At 41.0% G+C, this 22,396-nt stretch overlaps 1 protein-coding gene across 1 annotated transcript in view; it reads left to right on the top strand.

The window, feature by feature from the left end:
- LOC103058543 (venom factor-like) overlaps nt 1–21,912 on the top strand; it is an 85,559-nt gene extending 63,647 nt beyond the window's left edge. Inside the window, exons 29-41 of the mRNA XM_088137671.1 lie at nt 1,077–1,237; nt 2,033–2,197; nt 3,419–3,478; nt 4,501–4,588; nt 5,162–5,213; nt 5,810–5,897; nt 8,411–8,500; nt 9,402–9,507; nt 12,196–12,285; nt 12,929–13,015; nt 14,057–14,140; nt 16,264–16,399; nt 21,216–21,912. Coding sequence (XP_087993797.1) covers nt 1,077–1,237; nt 2,033–2,197; nt 3,419–3,478; nt 4,501–4,588; nt 5,162–5,213; nt 5,810–5,897; nt 8,411–8,500; nt 9,402–9,507; nt 12,196–12,285; nt 12,929–13,015; nt 14,057–14,140; nt 16,264–16,399; nt 21,216–21,399 — 1,391 coding nt within the window. The 3' untranslated portion in view covers nt 21,400–21,912. The remainder of the gene's footprint in view (nt 1–1,076; nt 1,238–2,032; nt 2,198–3,418; nt 3,479–4,500; nt 4,589–5,161; nt 5,214–5,809; nt 5,898–8,410; nt 8,501–9,401; nt 9,508–12,195; nt 12,286–12,928; nt 13,016–14,056; nt 14,141–16,263; nt 16,400–21,215) is intronic.
- Nucleotides 21,913–22,396: the final 484 nt, after the last annotated feature.

Here is a 22,396-nt window from a genome sequence, read left to right as displayed (position 1 = left end):
ATCAACACCATGCTCTTGGTGTTCAAGAAGCAGTTGTTATTTTCTAAAAATCACTTAAATTTAGATTTAAAAGCTGCATTGGGAAAATGTATATAGCTCTGAGGAAAACTTTAATTTAGGAGAGTTTAATTTTTCTTTCTGCAATACGAAAAGACAAACTTGTTAAAAAATGCAAGTTGCAAAGAAACTTGGGAGTGTACATTCACAGATATGTGTATAGATACACACACATGAATATATAGATGTATGTTTTTTTAAACAGTTAAAACTTTATTTAACAATAATAGAGCATATACCAATAGAGATAGAGATAAATATTCATTTCCCTCTTTTAAAAGGTACATCAATAGTGCTCTGTGCTTCTTTTATTTATTTTTAGTCTTGTTATAATCCTTTTATTTTATTGAAAGCAAAGATGTATTTTTGAAAAAAAAATGCTGAATAAACAGATAATTAATAAGGTTATACAATTATAACATTAGCAAAATATGCCAGAGTGTGTTAAATCGTTTTAATGTTATAAAAAAATATACGTTTTGTTTATAAATGTTAAAAAAAGAAGAAAAGAAAAAAGAAAAATGTGGAAAAAATCCTAAAAAATAATATAGGTAAATATTTAATTTCTGACTTCCTCCTCCTTGGTACTCCAACCAATTCGCAGTACCTATTGGCATAAGCTTTAGAAACCATACTCTAAATGTTTGCATTTCCCTTGCTACATAATCTGTAATATGTATGGAAGCCATTCTTGCTTTATATACACACACAAACATATTCTCCATTGCTACATATTCTCTAAGTATAAGTTCCCAAACTGATGTTGTTGATACTATATCTTTTTTCCAATGTCATGCAAGGTTTATCCTTGCAGCTGTAAGCTGTAAATTATGTATTTTTAATTGATGTGGTCTGGAATTATAGATGTATAGTCTTAAATAGAAATACATTGTAGTTTTCATTCAAACTTTATAAATTGTATGACTTGTATTAAAATATTCTTGAGGTACATGAAGAAACATACTAATTAGTCAGAGAGACTGATGTGCACAATGACTGTTCCTTCTAACTCCGCACAGGAACCCACTGGCCTGACCCCAGCTCCAAACTGTACTCCCTTGAGGCTACATCTTATGGCCTGCTGACTCTCCTCCAGATCAACAGGCTTGACCTAGCCAGCCCCGTTGTCCGCTGGCTGACAGAGCAGAGGTTCTACGGAGGTGGCTATGGCTCAACCCAGGTCAGCTCATCTTGCAAGACTCTTATGTGTCACTTTGGGGCTGCTGTGAAATGTTCCTCTTATGCTCAAGCTAGGAGGGAGCAGAAATGGCAGGAGAGGTGTTATTCATAGAAATAGGCTCCTTGGATTTTTGTATAGAAATAAATAACCAATTTATTAGGTTAAAGACTCTTATTTTGGTTCTCCCCTTCACTTCCCCCCATTAAGATGCCATTAGCATGTATTTATTAGTGTGCAAACTTCCTTCCGAAATACAAATTCCATGTCTCAACAGGATCCTTCAAATTGTTTTCACATGAGTAGGAACAGGAACTGACAAGGATTTCACACAATTATTTCATTAGCTGCCAAAGGATGGAGATACTGTACTACTTTGAGTGCAGGGAGATACCAAGTGAACAGAGCAGCATCAAATGCAATGCTGCAATCCATCTTGTACCATCAGGAATGCATTTTGCAGAGGATTATTTCCATATCTGTGAACACCTTCTCCATAATGCTCACAGGACCATTTATTTCAATATCTCAGAAAAGAAACGTTGGGATTATGACTTTCAGTTGCTGGGGGAAAATAACAAGCACTGGGGTAAGACTGAGCAGCAAGCCAGAAAGCATAGTTCCAACTCTGCCCCCCATCATGAAGTTATTAGTTGACTTTAAGAGGAAATAATGCTCTTGAGAAGGTTAAGTGCAGTGATGCCCTTTGCATGTCATAAACATGCTATATTAATCTTACTATTCCAACGGAAGGAAGGTGTCCCTTGCCTTTCACGACACTGTCTCTTTCCCTTGCAGGCAACAATTATGGTCTTCCAGGCACTAGCTCAGTACCAGATGTCTGCATTAAAGAGCAGGCGTGACGATGACTTCTTAGATATTACTATTATGCTGCCAACCTGCAGTGATTCAGTCCACTGGCGGATCCAGCACGAAAATGCTATGTTAACCCGGACAGAGCAGGTAATGACAGGTGGGACCATGACAAGGCTGAAGATTCCTCCTTTCCCATGATATCTGTGGCCCTTCATAACCATTCTTTGCTCCAAATAGCGTAGCCCATAAAGGCAGAGAAGAAGGAACAAAAGGCAATCCTCTGCCAAGTAAATCAAGCTCTCTTATCCGGAGTCAGTCCACCGATGCATGCAAAAGCAGTAGAGCTGCACTTGTTAATGCCAGGGTTCTCTTGGCATCCTTCTGGCAATGCCCCTCTAGCTGCATGCCAACAGTGCCTTGCCACAAGCCTGCAAGCCAAGAATGGTGGAACCAATTGGCAGCTGGTATATTTAAATGGTTCTCTAGCAGTATTGCTAGAGCAGTAGCCCCAGATTGCTCAGGGGCGGTTGTATAAGTGCCTAAACATTATGGTTTAACACAAGGCTGATGCAGTGTAATAGTGGAATGATAGGACCACCTCCCCACCCCTATTTGCCTCCCAAACAGAACACGAAGGGATTTGAAAAGTGGCATTTGTTGTCTATATAAAGTAAAGAAAGGAAGGGAAGACAAACCCTAAATAAAAATGCTGCTTGTGATTCAGCTCCTTGTGACTCTGACCTACAGTATTTGTTTTCAACTTTACTGAGCTCAGATGATAATGACAGATGGGGGGGGCACACAGGAAGGAGCCTAGGGGCTGCCTGTCATGGGCTGCGCTTTCACAATCAGGACAGCAATTCAGTCCCAAAGCAACTGAGGAAGGATAGGAACTGGGAACGAACTCAGCAAACCTGACAATTAAGGTTAGCATACAAGTTAGCCCAAAGTTCTTTTCTTTTTGCCCAATAAAAAAGTCTTGCTCCCAGCACAGCATTGGACAGAATGCACCATAGCACTTTATAGCAACATTATAAAGTAGCAAGGCTTTTTATTCTGGAAAAAAAAAAAAAGAAGCAAAGAAGGGAAGAAGCCCTCAGACAACAAAGAAGATGAGAGGCCCCTTTTTTTAGATAGAAAGAAAAGTGATTTATCTTTTAAAATTAGCCGGTCTCTAGAAAAGTAGGATGAATTGCCATCCCTTATTAAATTCAGTTGCATAGGATACTTTGCATAAGACTGATTTGGTCTTTGAAATGTAGAACCAATTAATTAAATCTTTAAAGACCAACCAATGTAAGAATTTCTTGAACTCAAGTCAGTTTAAAAAAAACACCTTTGTTCCCCATCCCCCCCACCTTTTTGCAGACTAAAAGCACTGAAGGTTTCACAGTCTCTGCCCGTGGAACAGGAAAAGGAACTCTATCGGTGAGTGACATCTTTTCTAGATTGGGTGTAGCTCCATTAATGGAGTACAATTGCCACCCTTCTCCCATACCCAGGATGCCAACATCAGGTCTACGCCATCCTGGCATGAAGCTGAATTACTGCCAGGTTTTCCTGCAGATGGGAAAAGTCTGTTTGTGGCAATGAATGTGGCTGTAGAGACAGAAGCAAGTTAGTGTCTTACACGCATAGGGAGGTACAGGAGGAGATGCCTAGCTTACTCCAATATACTTGCTATCCCAGTCTATTGGTGTGTTAGCTAGAAAGGATCCTCAATGCAAGATGGGAGACATTAGAAGCCTAGTCTACCTCCTTACTACCAGGCTGAACTCTGAATCAGTAGAAATGTGCAGGTGGGGGAAAGGGATAGTGTTTGTAGCCAAAGCTGAAGGGTTGGGAAAGAAAGCAAGTTTCAGCCCCCAATTAACAAGACCTCCCCAGCACTTGGTTATTGGCTCAAAAAGACAAGCCCTGGTTGGCTCATGATTCCCTGCATGTCAACATGAGTCTCTTCATCATGGCCCATTTTTTTAAAAAGTCTGAAACAATTAGAACATCCAGAATTGTACTGAGTATCCTCTACATTGGAATTAGAAGAATTTAGAATTAGAAGCACAATCAGACTTGCAAGATCGTTGTCAGCCCCACCAGGCAGACCAGACCAGGAATCAACTCCACAGGAAGGCTGAAACTACTTTTATTGAGATTGGCTGTAATAACAGAATCTTGCAAGTCTGATTGTGCTGTCCCTCCTCCCCTTCCTATATTCATGTGAACTAGGGAGGTTTCTGTCTGAGCCTCTTCCACATATTTTCTGCTTCTTGTGGACTTAAGATATGTTTCTCCCCTTGTCACTTTGGTAACAGACCTTGCCTATCTCCATCACAATCATCTTCCTTACCTTCTATATACATGAGAAAAGTAAGATAGCGTGCCATCTAGGACTTAATTCCTTGGGTTTGGGGTACTTTCGCCATTTTACCCTCCTTCTCCTTCTTGGACAGGTCATGAGAGTGTATTACGCCCCTCTGACTGAAGACATGGCTCTTTGCAAGAAGTTTCATGTCACTGTCTCACTGACAAAGACCACTGGTAAGGAGGTTGGCTTTGCTCCTGTTTCCTACGGGAAGGTGGAGTGATGTGGCGATATGCTGAGAGACATGGCATCAAATATTCAGTTAAGCTCCCCTCAATATGGACTAAATAATGGCCTCTTACAGCAGACGTGCTGAACTGTCTAGCAGAGTACTTGGTTTCCTTGTAGAATGTGTCCTAACACTATGCCTGGATCTTGATTATATCACTGTGCTCTGAGGACCTTCCTGGTGCTCTCAAGGCATTACTTAGAGTGGTTACGCAGGAAAAATTTTAAGCAGGGTCATGAAAGATGCTTTGCATCTCCCAGTAGCTGCTCTGGCTCTAGAGATGAATTCCAGGAAGTTCTTATGTTGTTATGATACAGGAACAGCTCTCAACAAGAGATCTCTGCTTGGAATCCTTGCATTGCTTCTTAAACTCCCATGTGATCACTGCAAGCATTGTGAGGCCACATATCTCAGAATGTGCACTGTATTTTTGTGCCCTTATGTATGTGGCTTATACAGTTAATTTAAGTTAGCACTCAGGAACTACTGAGTTCTCAACTACTTCCATCTTCCTTTCCAGTTAAGAAGCCAGAGGGAGCCCTGGGCTTGAGGGACATGGAGATCTGCATACAGTGAGTCAGATGCAATCTCATAGATATGCCTTCTTACTTTTCAAATGGGCTAATAAGAAATGTGCATAATCCGGGTGCACTTTCTCATAGCAATGGCTTCCAATTTCCTCACTGCTCTTTTTGGAGACGATGGAAACTTCAACCTGGCAGAATATAATGTTATGAAGATGAATTCAATCTTTGAACATAAACAAACCTTCCCCAAGCATGATCTCAGAGGTTCATCTCACAAGCTCAACTATTTGTGAGCTTCAGTGCCATCCCAAAGGGTAAATTTGGGTCAGACTGACAAAAGCAGTGTCATGGCATTGTCTTACAGGCCCTGTCCCTCTTCTAGGTGTGGCCCAATGTTGTATACATGCCCCACCGTGTGACACTGCTTTTGTCAGTCTGATGAGAACAGCAAGATGCCTTGACTGGCCTTATTGTTTTATGCCCCTTTTCCCATGCTATGTACAGCTGAAACTTCTGCTTCATTGTTCCAATGTCTACATGTCCATTATAACTACAGGGATTTTCAAAGTGATGATGAAACTTCAGCAGCTATAATTGCATGCCTTCTTTTTCTGGTTAATACTCATCTTCTTCTCTGATAGATACCTGGGTGACACTGATGCCACCATGACCATTGTTGATATCTCCTTGCTGACTGGATTCTCTCCAGATAAGGATGACTTACAAAAGGTGTGGCATCTTTAGTCAAATCCAAGGTCACTATTGATTGAGCATGACGAAGGGCTTGTAAGATTGGGCTAAATAGGACACCTGGATTGGGCTCTTTTTCATTTCCCCATATTTTGGATTCCAACTCATATTTAAAGTTACCATAACAAGGTTGAAAGCATCTGGACAGCCACTAGACAGTAGCGGAGAGATACAGAAAGCTCTAACTCTTTGTGCCAATTAGTGTTCATCTGCAGCCCAGATATGGTGGCCCTACCATGTTAGACCTACCCTTCAGGACGAGTGGTCAGCAGTATTGGTAACTGTAGACCAGATCTGGTCATATTCTTGGTAAAATATGACCAGATCTGCTCTCTTGATGCCTTGAACTATATATTCAAAATTGCTCCCTGTGTTCAACTTTCATATTTTTCATAAAAATCAGAGGCTAAGAATTTGGCTTCTATCCAGTGTAGATATAGAATCAGAGTATGGGAATTACTCTTGACTGGTGCTATACAGCTTGGGTGGACTATCTGTTGCCCCAGTAGATTGAAATTTCTTGTCTGAAGCCCTCTGATTCCTCCCAGCCATTGAAAATCAGCGATCTGATTTCCTGCCATTTTGAAACAGAGAACGTGAAAAAAAGGAATCCTGTTAAAATAGGACTCATACATTAAAATAATGAAAACGACCCCAAACCAGAAGAGGAGGAATTACAGAAAATCTCACCTGCCTAATCAGTATAATTAAAAAAAAAAACAATTAAGCTACAGAGCTTGCTCATCCTCCTGCCCCAAATGTCTAGGGGAACAGCCAAGTCAAGTCAACTCAAGATTTATTTTGGTCAAAGACCCATATAGAACAAAACAATTAAACTGTTTAAAAGTAAAAGAGGAGGAGGACCAGATATAAAACACAAGCTAAAAGAATAATTGTCTCTATTATTACCACTATAAGCTACATCTCTAGAACTAAGAAACAGAATGTTACTTGTCTAAAGTTAGTCATAAAGCTAAAATTCTCAGATAGAAGTAGGTTAAAATAAAATAAAGTGACATCTATCTAGATCAGGGGTCCTCAAACTTTTTAAACAGGGGGCCAGTTCATGGCCCCTCAGAATGTTGGGGGGCCGGACTATAGTTTGAGGAGAGGAGGAGAGCCGCCGGACCCGGCAAACCTGTCACGTAGAATAGTCCGGCTCTGCGATCTCCCTCCTCGTGCATCACCTGCAGCTCCCGACACAGCCCCGACATTTCTGCTTCTGACAGACAGCAGCGGCAGCCAATCAGGCAGGTGGGCCGGATAAATGACCCTGGCAGGCCGTATCCGGCCCGTGGGCCGTACTTTGAGAACCCCTGATCTAGATCTATCTAGATCTATCTACCTACCTACTTATTTAGTGTTCAGAAGTTAGCCACAGTTACACTTTAGTGAGGGATGAGAATTAGTCAGCTTGAATTTTATCTTATTATTAGCATAACAGAATTTGGCAACATCCAGAAAGGTAGAGTCTCTTCGATCGGAAAACAATGTGTACAGTATGTAGAAAGTATCAGAGTGACTTGGGTATTTTACCAGGTGAGGGGAAATAAAACAGATTCTAAAATAAAAACAGCAGTACAGTAAAATGTGGGCAATAGATTCTATGGGACCTGTAGCACATGGACATAATCAAGCAGCATATGGAATTTTTTTGTATCTGCCTTCCAAGATGGCTGAAGGAAGAGCATTAAATCGAGCCAGTGTTAAAGCCCTTCTTAGCTTGGATGCTGTAATATTTTTTAAGTATTGCGCCAGTCTGCTTGGCTGCTCAGGAGAACATTCCTGGACAGCAGAGGCTGGTCTTGTCATCTTTCCACATCCAGAATGCATTGTGTTAAAGTTCTCTTGGCTTGTTCATGTCTCAAAGAAAGGAGAGCCTCTTGTGAAAAGCCATAAAAGTGCAATTTATCAAGGAGATATTGCTTCCACCTAGCACTAAAATTGTCAGAGGGATCAGTCCTATGGGGAAAAAAATCAGTGTAATATAACTCCACTTCTTTGCATCTGACCCACTATAACCCTTGCTCCCAAATACTAAATGTGATTCCCTGTCACTGAAAGATGCCCCAATCCTGCCATGTGGAATTATGCTGTTAATTTTGCTTTCTGGTGTACTGATTTTGAATAACTGTTTGGATATAATAGCCAGCCACATGTAAGATGACAGAAATTGTACCTTCAAAGGGGAGCACCTTTATTATAAAATAATTGAGCTTCAACATCTTGAAATAGCCATTCTAGCTTCTGCTTAAAGAAATTAGCATTGCCCAGCCTCCTCCAACTTCATGCCCTCCAAATGTGCTGGAGTTCAGCTCCCCAAACAGCATAGCCATTGGATGGAGTGAAATTGTTCAAAGCCATTTAAAAAGACTGTTAAGAAGGGGAAGTGAAGGGTATGATGGGACAATATTTTGTTGGGATGGACTGGAGGAAGTCATGACTATTCACTTGAGTACTTTTAACATTTGATTTCTTTTCTTTGGGAGCAGCTAACAAACCATGTTGACAAATACATATCCAGGTATGAAATGAACAATATCCTCTCCAGCAAGGGTTCTCTCATCCTCTACCTGGACAAGGTAAAATTTATTGTTCTATTTCTCTCCAGATCTTTATTTTTGCTAAGCAATGCCATGGAAAGCCAGTTTGGTGTAGTGGTTAACGTGCTGGATGAGGAATGGGGACACCCAGGTTCTAGTCCTCCCTTAGGCATGGAAGACACTTGGGTAACCTTGAGCCAGTCACTCCCCCTCAGTCTAAACAGTGTCAGTTTCTGAGATAATCAGGCTAATAAACAAAACTCCTCATCTTGTCAAGCATTGATAGCTTTGCTGTAAGAACAAGGCAAGCACACTGCAAAAGCAAGCAGAACCTGCAACCATGCAGGGAAGAACAACCATAACTAAGCAATATCTTATGCACACAAAATTGTAAAAAGGGAGAAGAGCTGTTATTGCTGATAAATATTTTAGAAGAATATTTTAAAAATTCTCACTGGCCAGCCAAGAAGACATGTTCTTAAATTACTGGAAGATAAAACAGACCTTCTATGACCTTCTAGAAGTTGTTACACTTCCCATCATCCCTGATCATAGGCCATATTGACTGGCTTATGGGCATGGGAATCCACCAACACCTGGAGGACTACAGGCTAGGATTTACAGGAAAAATCTGAAACATAAAAGTTCTTCAAACTGAGAAAGGAATTGTGATCTTTCTACACTTGGATTATTTAACTTTGACAATCACAAAACTCCAATAATTAAACGCAAGGACATGTAATCTAGGACACATTTTAATTATTCCACCAACATTAATTTAATTCAGGCTAGCATTGGTCCAGATGACGAGATATCCTCTGGGAAACAGTTTGGAAGGTCAAGTTGCAGCTGGGATGAAAGAAGCTTCTCCTGAAGCCCCAAGACAAACTTTGAGGAACTCATTCTCTTTCTCTCTCTCTGTGAATCCTCATATTTCCAGGTGTCCAACACACAGCATGAGTGCCTGCGGTTTAAAGTACGTCAATACTTTGAAGTGGGAATAATCCAGCCAGGAACAGTGACTGTTTATGAATACTACGCCATGGGTGAGGGCTTGAAATTAAACATTTAAATCAGTATTTCACAATATTACATGTATTAGACATACAACTTGTCTCTGAAGTATGGCTGGAATATTCCACTGGTATTAACATGAGAGGACTAAAAGCAGAAATGTGTCGCCTCCCATCATCTCCATCCATTTTCCATGATGCCTGAAGAGCAACCTAGATATGGCATTCTTTTGTGTGGACTCAGTTTAAGAGCAGGGGAAAGGAATCTGTCTGCCTTGTCCTGGCCTGCTTCATCTCTTTAAAGGTTGGGTCTGCCATTTCAAACGAAGCTCCCATTGATGCTAACGGAAGTCTCACTTGAATTGCAGGTCAAACAGCAATTTCATAGAAGTAATGTTTGTAAGGGCCAATGACAAGGGAAGACAACCTTGATTTTTGTGCTCCATCATCAAAGCTATGGGACCACCAATATACGTTACATATACACCACCCTAAAAGCAATGCCTCTTTATCTAATGGACTGTTGGCAGAGCAAGAGTCAGTCTCTGTCATCAGACATGTTGAATTCTTCTGTCTGACAGTAACTGTAAGGCCCAGAGATTGTGAGGACAAAAGGGGAAGATGGGGGTGGCTGCAGCTACCTGACTCAAGGCCTCTCTCTGAGCCCTGGGTAAGGGAGCTGTAGTACCATCAGCCTTCATGATTCCTAGCACTTCAAAACCATCCTCTCAGCAATATGGCATTAAGGATAAGGAAGTTAGCACCTGTGGCTTCGTGGTCCACTGCTAGATCACTTTTCCCACATCTTATAGATGTGTTCAGTCTCAGCTGTCATAATCCTGAGCCAGCATGGCCAAAGTTGAAGTCTTTGAGGGTACCAGGTTGGAGAAAGTTGTGCTAGACCATTATCTAGCACAACTTGTGACTAGATCCAAAATGAAAAATCCATGATTTCTGTGCCAGCCTTCAGAATAAAGTGCATATTCTTCTCATTCCTGCTTGGTATTTGCTCTTTGATTCACTTGTCATGTAAAGTCTTGAATTCTTCTTGTCTTGGAGTTACCAATTCCTAACCCAAACTTAGGTGTCTGTACTTTTAACATATGTGTAAGGGAGACATGTTACATTTGTGCACAGCAGCATCTGTTGGAGGAGCAAGGGCTCAACATCTGCAAGAAGGGGGGTGTGGCAATGCGATTCAAGCCCCACCCTTTTGGAGTATATGCACTACAGAAGCAGCAGGGCTTGGACCAATGCACTAACTTACTTATTTATCAGATTTTGAGGCCGCACAACCCCTTGATGACTCTGGGCGGCTTACAAATACAGTGGTACCTCAGGTCACGAACTTAATTCGTTCCGCAACTCTGGTCGCCAACCGATTTTGGTCGCGACCTGAATCAAATTTTCCCATAAGGTTCAATGTAAATATGGTTAATCTGTTCTGAACCATATGTATTTTTTTTTAAACCACAAAAATATGACACAAAGTACAGTACAGTACAGTATGAAGAGAGAGAACACTAACCTTGCTTGAGGCGTGGAGGACAGGAAGGCGGGTGGGGAGGCGGTTATTGCTTGGAGGGAGAGTCCCCCTCCCTACAGAAAGCCACGACCACGTGTCACAGCAGGGAAAATGACCGCGGATCCTGTTCATCACCCGATGCGGAGTTCGCAAACGGAACAAAATTTTGCGAGCGGTGCTGTTCATGACCCGAATTGGTCATGAACAGAAGCGTTTGTGACCCGAGGTACCACTGTACAAACCATAATACAAAAAAAACAACAACCCACAAGTGTCCAGAAGTACAGAACACAATAACCCAACCATAACAAAAGGAACTCTACAACCACCTTATCCCCAAGGCCTGGGAGAACAAACAAATCTTTAACAATTCCCCAGGCCTGCCATTTTGTAGCTTTCACCACCCCCTCACAAATGTCCCTGTTTGCACAACTGCTTCTGCCATGATGCTGAAGTGCTGGGATAGGCCAAGAGTTAGATGCTTCCTCACTGGAGGACTGTGGCCACCAGAGCATTGAATGCCTTCCAACAACAGATGCTGGTGCACTCATTGTGAGTCCTTCTCAGCGAAGATCACCTCACTGTAGCTCCTTTGCGCTGGTAGCCTCTAGCTTAGATGACTGCAGTGTGGCATTTGCAGCAAACTGTCTGGAAAATACAGTTTTTCAGGCACAACCTATAGGCTGCTAACTGGGACAAATGTTACAGTCTTATGTTGCCAATGCTTAGGGCTCTGAAATGGTTCCTGTTCTGTTCCTGGGGACAACTGAAGGTGCTGTTGCCTTCCTTCAAAGCCCTCTCCAGCTTAGGAGAAGATACCTGTCTCTGTAATAGTCTGCCATGAAGGAAGATCTTGGGAGTCTTGTCTTCAAAGCGCCCCAGCACCTGAAGCAAACTGGATGGCACATTCGCAGCAGCAGTGTCCCACATGTGGATCATCCTTCCTGGAAGGTTCCTGAGCCAACCCTCCTGCTATTTTCCTCTGCTTTTTAATATCTGCAGCTCCTTAGGAGCTTTGCTCTCTCTCTCTCAAATGGAAATTATGCTGCTTTTCAGATACCATGTCTTTAAAACTGATGTATATTAGGCATGGAGTTTTATTATAATATGGTAAAAGTCACTCTGGAAAACAGCTTGTAAAAGATGGGATATACCTGTAACACTAAATCGTTCCTAATTTTCTCCTGACCCGCTAGAGAACCGTTGCACAAAATTTTACCATCCAAGAAAGGAAGATGGGCTCCTGAGTACATTGTGTCAGGAAAATACCTGCCGTTGCATGAAAGGTAAGGCGTTAACCTGGCAAAGCAGGCGTTTTCTCCTGAGATAGAAATGCCCCAGGGCAAGGGCATGTTTGCGGTCTTTGCATCCGCCTCCTCTTTACTTGGAGGCTAGATGCCATCTAACAAAGCTTTATTGCCCTGCTTTGTTAGATGGACATGGAAAACCTTCAGAAGAAGGGAACTTCTTTCACCAACCCCATCCTGTCCATTGTGTTGATCATCTGCATGTCTCACACTAAGGGACACACTGTCATGCCCAATAGACAGGAAGAGCTGTGCTAGCTGTGTTTGTAAGGGTTTGTAGGCATTCCAACAGCTTTTTTACAAGCCATGTCTAGGGATTCAGGAATATTGTCCCAAGCTGACTTATGAACACTATATTCCTGGAAATGCCCCTCTCTCATAATTGATACTTAAGCAAAGGTGACATTATTCTACCTTGTTGGTTTAAACATCAGGTCAGGGGTAAGCACCTGAAGTAAACAGGAGACACAAGAGCATGGTAGTGCCTTGGAGACAGAAAACTTGTTCGGCTGAGTTCACCCAACATACTAAGGCAAAAACAGTGTGTGAACCAGCCTTTGGCACTAGTATATTGCATCAACCCAAAGCGTATTTTATAAGATTGTGCCGCTTTTGTTCCCAGAAAAATGCAGTTCAGTGAAGAAGATCACATCTACGCCCAGCAATGCAATGAGGATGGAGGCTGCTCGTAAACCTGAAGTAGATTATGGTAATACACAGGGTTGCCACCAACATGGCTAACCCCCTGAAACATCTTTGTTCCTGACTCTGTGAGGTGCCCTTAGCAGCTTTTCTCCCCTCAAAATACAAAGTGCATATTTATCCAGAGAAGCTCTTGTGATACTCAGGGGCGAAGGGAAGCATCTCAACTGGTGATTTGTGTTAGGAAGGAACCCAGTAGGCTGTCTTTTCAACTTCTCAGCTCAGTATTTTCTCTTTAGAATCAGCTTCCAACAGATATATGGGTTTAGTTATATGTATTAAGAGCATTGTATAGCCTATATCAGTGTTTCTCAACCTTGACAACTTGAAGATGTGTGGACTCCAACTCTCAGAATTCCCCAGCCAACCATACTGTGCAATACATCTGGAGAGCAACAGGAAGCGGAAGGCTTCTTAGCTAATGCCATATTAGATGGACCAATAGCTTGACTTAGTAGATGACAGTCAATTCCTAGGTTCCAGCCCCACCCTCTTCCAGGATACTCTATTTCATTCATTCCATTCATTCATTCATTCATTCATTCATTCATTCATTCATTCATTCATTCATTCAATTTCTGTAGTCGCCCATCTCAATCCAAGTGACTCTGGACAGCTATTCCACCTCCATTTCTCTTTTTCCCTCCAAGTTCAGCTTTCCACTGCTGCTTAAACTCAGTCTTTTTTGAAGCATTTTAGGAGGTTCCCCCAGAGATGTATTTTTATAATGACTCTGCATACTCTAGATTTTCCTTATAAAACTAGTGCCCCTCTCTTATTCCTCAGCAAATCCATTGTAGCTGAATTATCACTGAGAATTTGTACTGGCTGGAGGGAGGGATACCAAGTGTTGCTTTGCTTCTAAAACACGGGAAAAAGTTTGAAATTCTTGGGAGTATAAAAAGATGTCATCACATCCCATTTTCTTGAAAAGAACTGCCTTCTGATTTAGCACACAATAGATGGAAGGTTAGGTCTTGGGATGAGGCCCAGGCTTTATGGGGGTTGGAGGTGACTGCTTCAGCGACTGCTCTTTGTTTCATTCCAGTCTATAAAGGTTACCTGGAAAAAACTGAGCAGAAAGGCACGTACATCTACTACTTCATGAAGATTGTGGAAGTCATCAAGGAAGGTAAGCATATTTGCACTGGAGTTCTCTCTGAGTGGCTAGCCATCCCATAGGTCTTGTCTTTTTTGTTTGAACAAAAGGTATTCCACAGCTTTAACACACCAGGCCCAAATTCAGGACATGGCAAAACGCCATGGCCACCACAAGAAATGGTTTCTACTTACAGCCAAGGAGAAATGACCACCACCACTGGCAACCCAATAGCATATTGGAATCCTAGACAGGGAGGGGACATCCAGAGGAAGAAATGGTGAACTGAAGATAGTTCCGTGAAAAGCAGAGCTGATGACTGTGGCAAAAAACGAACAGCCAGTGAGTAGACTGGCTCTTCGGAACCCCTCTGGACAAGGGGAAGATGGCAGATTACCCACATATGTTCTAAACAGTTGCTTCTCACAAGAAGATCACAAGACAGTGGTCCCTGGTGGGCTTTGAACACTAGGAGATGACAGGAATAACCATCTTGCTTGCAACTGCGGTCAGCACCTTTTAAAGGACCCTAAGTTCACAAACTTCCTTTTCTAATCACATTCGGAAATTGCTTGTTAACTACTTTTAAGCTATTAGAGACCTTTGGATCAACAAGTCTGAAAATGCCGCGTAAGTTTGCCTTCAATTCTTAAAGAAAAAAAAATTAATTATACGATTAAGAACTTAAAAAAATTGAAATAACCAGCAAAAAGCTAAATAAGATTTTGATCTTAGAAAGTTATAAATGGATTAAGGGCCCAGATAAATTTGGAATAAGATTTTGGAATTATAAAGAATCCTTTCTGTGGAGAATAGATTTGCTTGGACTTTTGCAAGACAAAATAAAGGTAAGTATTTTAAAAAACTGGACACTAGAGGGAAATAAAGATTTTAGTTAAAGGAGAAAAATACACAAGCCTGATTAACAGCTAATTAACTGGTACTTATAAAATGATTCAAAACGTTATAACATTGAAAATACTGAAGGACACTTTTGAAAAAATGGAATCAGAAGTTAGTATCAACAACTGATACTATAGCAATAGCAATGTTTGCTTCTATGAATAGACTATGTCCAAAAGATGTTATGGAATAAATGCAGATGAGATACAAGTTTTATTTGAAAAGACAGAGAATGGATCCACAAATAACAGGCTACAAGAATGACATGGAAAAGGATGTTTCACTGGACACAGAAAAGAAACTGGTTGATGCTTTAAAGCTCAAAAGGGAAATACAAATAATAAACCAAGAGAGTGACCTGGATAATTTTTTATATTGGATTTATAAAAGAGGCTTGTTAAAGCTTTGGAGAATCTTGTGAGAAGGGACGAAGTAATGAAAAGAAATAAAATTCTACAACATTATTTGAATGGACTAAAAATTAAGACTATTATAAGTAAAAAGAAGGAATATAAAGTTGTTTTATTTGATCAAGGTTAAAATAAGATATATTGTTATTTCTGGTAACCCTTAATGGACTATCTGCTGACACTAGGACTGAAAAGGTAATGCTTATGGATTTGTCTATAGATAAGAGATGGGATACAGGATGAAAAGATCATTGGCTGTAAACTGAGAGGGGGTGAAGAGTTACAAAAATGTTTATACTTGTTGGGATGAAGATTGGAAGTCACTTTTTAATATATTTCTTTTCTCTTCCTTTACTATATTCTTACTTACTTTTTTCTTTTTTCTACTTTTTCTTCTCCTTTGCACCTGTCCCTTTTTCTTTCTATTCTTCTTTCTTTCTTTTAGTTTGTATTAGATTTTACTATTGTAATTAAAATCCTTAATAAAATTATATTTAAAGAAAGGAATTCGAGATAGGAAGGGGAGGGAAACATATATAAACCACATCACAACTGAATTCCACCCAAACTATATGGAGCTCACCAGTGATACCCCTCTTTTCCTTTCTGCAAGGAGAAGAGCATAGGGTGAAGAAAGGAAGTTAGAGGAAAAGCTAGAGATAAAGGAATATTATACCTGATCAAATAAGCTAAAGACATTAACTGGGAACCAATTGTGTTATGTCTTCTATGATAATTCCTCAGATTCTGTGAACCTGCTCAGCATCAATCTGCCATGATTCCAGCACTGGAATTGGTTTTAATACCACTTTTTCCTTTCAATCTTCCACCGATCTGTTGCAGGAGCGGAACCAGCTGTTCAAGGGAAGATCCGGCAATTCATTAGCCCTTTACTGTGCCAGGGGACCCTGGAGATGCAAGTGGGTAAAGACTACTTGCTCTGGAGCCGCCGAAGCGACATGTGGGACCTCAAAAAAGAGTGAGTATTCCCCAGGAAAGTAGAGTTTCCAATTATATTGACTGGCATTCAAAAGAGCTCCCTGCTTTAAGCATCCTCTGACTTATTATCAAAGGTCTACAACCTGGCTTCTTGGAAAAGTGGTGCAGTCTCACAGTAGCAAAATGCTTTATTTCTGTTCCTCCTCCCTCCCTTGCCCATTGCCCCTTCTCTGTTCTCCTCTGCGTGGATGATGCAGCCATACTGTCTGTAACCCAAGTAGGCTTCCAAAGATGCCTTAAAACTCTATCATTTTACTGCTCTAGAGAACACCTCAAAATAAATTACTCCAAAACAGAAGTACTGGTATTCTCTAGGAAATGCATTAAGGCCCCAACTAAATGGACAATTAATGGGAAACTCATCAAACAGGTCAAATCCTTTAAATATCTAGGTCTCTTTTTTCAATCTTCTACCAGCTAGCTTACTCAAACAAGAGAGCTTCTAGTAAAAGCCCCCAAAGTATCTCTTGCAATTACCAAATTGGCAGGTCAGTTTTGGTAACAATTATGTCCCAGCAGCTATTAAACTGTTCAAAGCCAAAGTTCTTGGTTTGATGCTATATGGTGCTCCATTGTGTATTTATAAGGAGTCTCCTAGTTTAGAAGCAATCCAATCAAAATCCTTGAAAACCTTACTACAAGTTCCTTATTCAATTTCCAATGCCTTAACTGGATTAGAATTAGGCTGCATTTCCTTTGGGGCCCGATTAAGATTTTGTCATCTTAGATTCTGGCTAAAACACGTCTACTGAGGAACTTCCTTAGTTCATGTCACCATGCTGTATAGATTTCCTCTCTCTTTTTTAAAATCCTGCTTTTATTTTTGTCTGTCTGTCTGTCTGTCTGTCTGTCTATCTATCTATCTATCTATCTATCTATCTATCTATCTATCTATCTATCTATCTGGTAGTCCTTGCTTAACAACCGCTTGTTTAGCAACTGTTCGAAGTTACAATGGTGCTAAAAAAAGATGATTTACAACCAGTGCTTGAAATTATGACTGTTGCAGCACCCCCATGGTCATGTGATCACGATCCGAGCATTTGGGAGCCAGCTTGCACTTACGATGGTTACAGTGTCCCAGGGACACGTGATCGCCATTTGCGACCTTCCCAGCCAGCTTCCGGCAAACAAAATCAATGGGGAACCGTGTGATTCACTTAACAACCACAGTGATTTGCTTAAAGACCACTGCAAAAAAGGTTGTAAAATTGGGTCTGGTCATGTGATGACTTGCTTAACCACCACATCACTTAGCAACCTAAATTCTGGTCCCAACTATGGTTGTTAAGTGAGGATTACCTGTATCTATCTATCTATCTCAAGGCAGTGAAGATACCTAATAGTCCCGCCTCCTATTTTCCCCACAACCACCACCCTGTCAGGTGGGTTGGGCTGAAAAAGAGCAACTGGCCCAAAGTCACCCATCTGGCTTTCCTGCCTAAGGCAGGACTAGAACTCACAGTCTCCTGGTTCTAGGCCAGCACCTTAACTACCACACCAAACGGACTCTCTCTTCCAACCTAAGACGACAAATTAATGACAATTTGGCATATTGGAGTTTTACCTTGTCAGCACTACCTGCTTTGGGACTTGATAAAACTCTGGCTTAACTAAAAGAGAAGATTTGGGATCTTGATATCCAAAATGACAGAGCCAAAGTCTCCCATCTCCTTTATAGCACAATTGCTCCTCCTCCCTGGTCTGTCCCTAGATATTTCTATAACATCTTGTATGCTCTACATCGGAGACTATTTACTGTGGCCTGAACTGGGGCGCTGTCTATTAGGGCAACAACCAGTAGATATATAGGCCTCCTGTATGAATGCCAAACTTGTTTCTGTTCAGACTTAGAGGTAGAATCTGTCTCGTGTATACTATTAAAATGTCCATTATATACCCAATGGTGATCAAGTTTAATACTTCCGGCAGGAGGGGGGGGAACAAGCAGAGCAGTAATGTTATGTCACATGTTGAGTGTCTTTATACAACACACTAAGACAGGTATGGCTCTAAGGTTCTTGCCCAAGAGTGCTGTGCCAGATGGTACAGCCACCTTGCCAATTGTGTTCAGGTTTGATGAGTGCCCCAAGTGTGTAGCTTGATCAGAGTTAGAGATGAAACAGAAGGGGTACAAGAAGGCTTTGGTGTCCCTCCATCCCTTTACATCCTTATTTCACCACTCTACATGAGAAGGGTTAAAATAGTCAAGATCGGCAGAATCAGCTATTTTGTGGCCACTGCTGCATCCCATCTCTGTATTCGCTGCCACATAACCATAACTTTGAGTAAGCAACACTTTGACAATCCCACTAAGCAGGTTTGAACGGAAGATGTCACTCTCTACTCATCTCTTTTCCAGCACAGAGGCAGCCTGCAATCATGCTTCCCTGCTTTGCTTCAAACGTGGCATTTCTCAAATTGCACCGGCACAACCCAGGCTGTGCAGTTTCTCTGCTGAAAAAGTCTGGGCAATAGCTGTGCTGCTATTGGTTACTATACAGAGCTGCCAGCATGCTCCCTCCCTTCCAGGCATTGTCCTCCAGAGCCATTTTCAGGATCTTTGCATTTGGGGAGAGGAACATGCCCATGTGAAGCTTGAATCCTGCTGTGCTTTCTATGGCAGATCTCAGACATCTCCAGTCAGAGATGCTCCAAAACATCAGCTGACTGGTACCTGTTTGGTAAAGCAGTGTTTCTTAACCTTGGCAAATTTAAGATGTGTGAATTTCAATTAGAATTGAAGTCCGTGCATCTTAAAGTTGCTAAGGTTGAGAAACACTGGGATGGAGCAAACAATAGTTGGTCAGAGACATCTGACGAACCACTGCCCTTTTCTCCCCCACATCAGTGGACTGATAAAATACTGAACCTTTTTTCTTTCTTTCCCTATCCCACTTTCTCTTTTTTAAAACCAGAGAAGAGTTCTGCCTGTTTCCTCTTTTAGCCCAAGCACAGGAAGAAAGGTGGAACTATGGTGGGTTTTCCCACCAGTAGATGTGCCGGATAGGAAGGTGTGAGGAGGAAACCAACAGAGAGAGGTCATACCAAAGGCCCATCAATGGTAACCATGGTTCCTGAAAGATCCACCCTCAGGAAGTGACCGGCACTTGCTTTTACAGCACAGATGAGAGGGATAAATATCAGGAGAATCCACCAATCAGGGGCCATGGTAACAGCCATCCAGACAGTTCACCTGGCCAGCATCCTTGCCATTGTTGAAGAATCCAGTAGATTGAAATCCAGACAGCAATTTCTTAAAGGGGCTTCATTTCCAGATGGTTTTAGTGCAGGAGACAAGCAGCTCAAGGCTGCCATATGGAAAGTCCCTGTGTCTGGAGGCCAAAGGAAGGAATTACCCATACTTTAAATCCCTGCCCTATCCTGGTCAAGTTCTGATGATATTCACAGTCAGGAATCATGTAAATATAACACTATAACAAACCTTGAATACAAATGCATTTTAGGGCCATGGTTCAGACATCATATTACACCATACCTTCGAGTGTTGCAAAAGACCAAGGTCATTTTATCAAAGTTAAACTTACTGGAAAGGAAGTGCAGGAGGGGAGAGAACAGCAGTAACTCTACTTTAGCCTTCTAATGTCTGTTCTGTCTTGAGGCTTTCTAAACTTGCTCTATACAAACCTCTATAATAGCTCTTAGCCATTATAAATAAATTCAAAATCCATAATAACACAATACCTTTTATAAAACAAAGTAAGGTTTGCAAAGTAGTTTACAGACTTCAAGTTTACAAGAGCCTGTAAAGAAGAGAATTAAAAAAAATAAATAAATAAAGGTCAGGAAGAACAGTTGTTGCACTATTGAACTGTTGTGTATAAAATGAGCCATATCAGCTATCAAAGTAGTGTTAAAATGCAGCAAAGACTATGCCAAAGTTTGGTGGGAAGACAAGGCAAATAGTTTAGGTCCCCCCCCCCCATTTATGAAAACAGGAAGTCTACCTGTTAAAGTAAAACCTGTTTTCACCTTAAGTGAAATTCAAATATTTTTAATAGTTGGAACACAGACAAAAAGAGTAGCTTTTATATAAATGTATTTGAGATAATTCAAGATATTTAACAAGGTTTTTAAAAATCAATACAGTAGCAGTTAAATCAGGTAGAGTGAGTAATAGGATGGAATATTTTCTCAGAGATTAGAGCCCTAGCTTAGCTAGGACTTTATTGTTGAATAGCTAAGCATCTCGGTATGAATGTGATTAGCATCTGCTGTTACAGATGGAGAAAAACTGGTTCTTGATTTAATGTATATTTGTCATTTGTACTGCACTTTGATTTGAAAGCACTTTAGGAATAGCAAATATTACAGCTATCATTTCACGTTTTCCTTCACTGACATCCTGCACACGTTCTACAGCAAGATTCATCTAACTTAAACAGTATTTTCTTCCCCTGCTCAGATTGGTTTTCTTTAGTATGAATAGAGATAATCACCTGGACATGTATACAAATGATAATTTACTGAAGCAAGCATGTTAAGGTTTTTCTGTATTGTCTGAGGATAGTGTTACCATACTTCTGGGCCTGATTGGAAATTTGGAAAAGTAGTCAGCACTGTTTGATAGAACGATAGAAATGCTTAGCTTACCCACTGGTAAACGTTAAAAATAAATTGCAACTTGGGAAACCCTTTGCTTGCAGCATAGACGAATTGTGTCTGGTTACCAAAAATGAATGCAGGTCTGCAGTGAGACAAAATTACCTTGAACAGGCTAATCAGTTTCAACAGAAATTACACAGAAAAACTAATGTACCCCCTCTTTGTCTCAGAATGGCATATCTGCTTACCAGCTACTCCTGGATTGAGCTATGGCCCACCAGCCAAGAATGCCAGCAAGGGACCTTGCAAATCTTGTGCCAAGAGCTTCAAGCCTTCAGTGAACACATGAAAACAACCAGCAGACAAGTGAAAACAACCAGTGGACACATGAAAACAACCAGCTGCACACAATAAAAAAGAGGAGCAGCTGCCTCCTGTACTCTTCTGAGGGACATCAGAAAGTATAATACAGCCACTTCATTGTCATAGCAAAATACTGAACATGCATCATCAGTATGAAATGGAATATGTTTTCAGAATGGTGTCTCCCCAAGCTTGATGTAAATGTGTTTAAAGAGGCTGCAATCCTCAAATTGCAGATGTATTGTGAATTGTATATGAAAAATCTCTAATTGATCACTTTGGGCCAAACCAAAAATGCAGCATCTTTTGCAACTGCTTAGTCTAGTGAAAATAGTTTCCTTCAGGTCAAATTCGACTTATGCATGTAGCTTCTCCGCAGCAACAGAGGAGTGGTTGTCGGGCCACCTTCTGGTTTTTCCTGGTGGTCCAAACCAAATATTAACCAAGGTCAACTCTGTTTAGGTTTTGGAAACTAGCCAAGATTAGGTAGATGCTGCTGTTATATTTTCATTGTAGTCAGCTTCATAGCTAAGCTACTTGCACAATCATTCAGTTTTCTCTAGAGTTGTCTTCATTTGTTCACTTGTCCTTTTTAAAAATAATAAAGTGTAGCTATCAAACTTTTGTTCCAGCATTTTCTGTTTCACCTTCCAGTTTTCTTGACATTTTGGTTGTTGATTTTGCTAGCTTTCCATGGAACTGTAGTATCTTCATTTGCAATATAGGCTACAACGTTTTATTGAGCCAAATAGAAAGAGGGCACCTCTATATAATGGCTTTTCACCAGTTGAGAACTAGCTATGCACTTGGCTGATCGCACATCATCAGCTCTTTTTGAGAACTGAGAATTGAGTCAAACTGGTTCTCTAAGGACCAGGTGGCATTTTCTTTGGAATGCTGCAGTTCTGCGGAGCTTTTGGGCATCTCTTCTCACACTGACTGATCTTGTGTCTCACTGTACATCCCAGCTCAAGACAGCCATTGTACTATTTCTCTCCTTCCCTCTGTAAAATTTCAGTTTCTATAGCATCATATCAACATACTATTA

The sequence above is a fragment of the Python bivittatus genome, unplaced genomic scaffold (assembly GCF_059951505.1).
Source record: "Python bivittatus isolate LINGU-HERP-01145 unplaced genomic scaffold, Pbiv_v1 ctg000220_np1212, whole genome shotgun sequence".
In the NCBI taxonomy this organism is placed as follows: domain Eukaryota; kingdom Metazoa; phylum Chordata; class Lepidosauria; order Squamata; family Pythonidae; genus Python; species Python bivittatus.
This window is presented reverse-complemented; position numbering and strand designations above follow the sequence as displayed.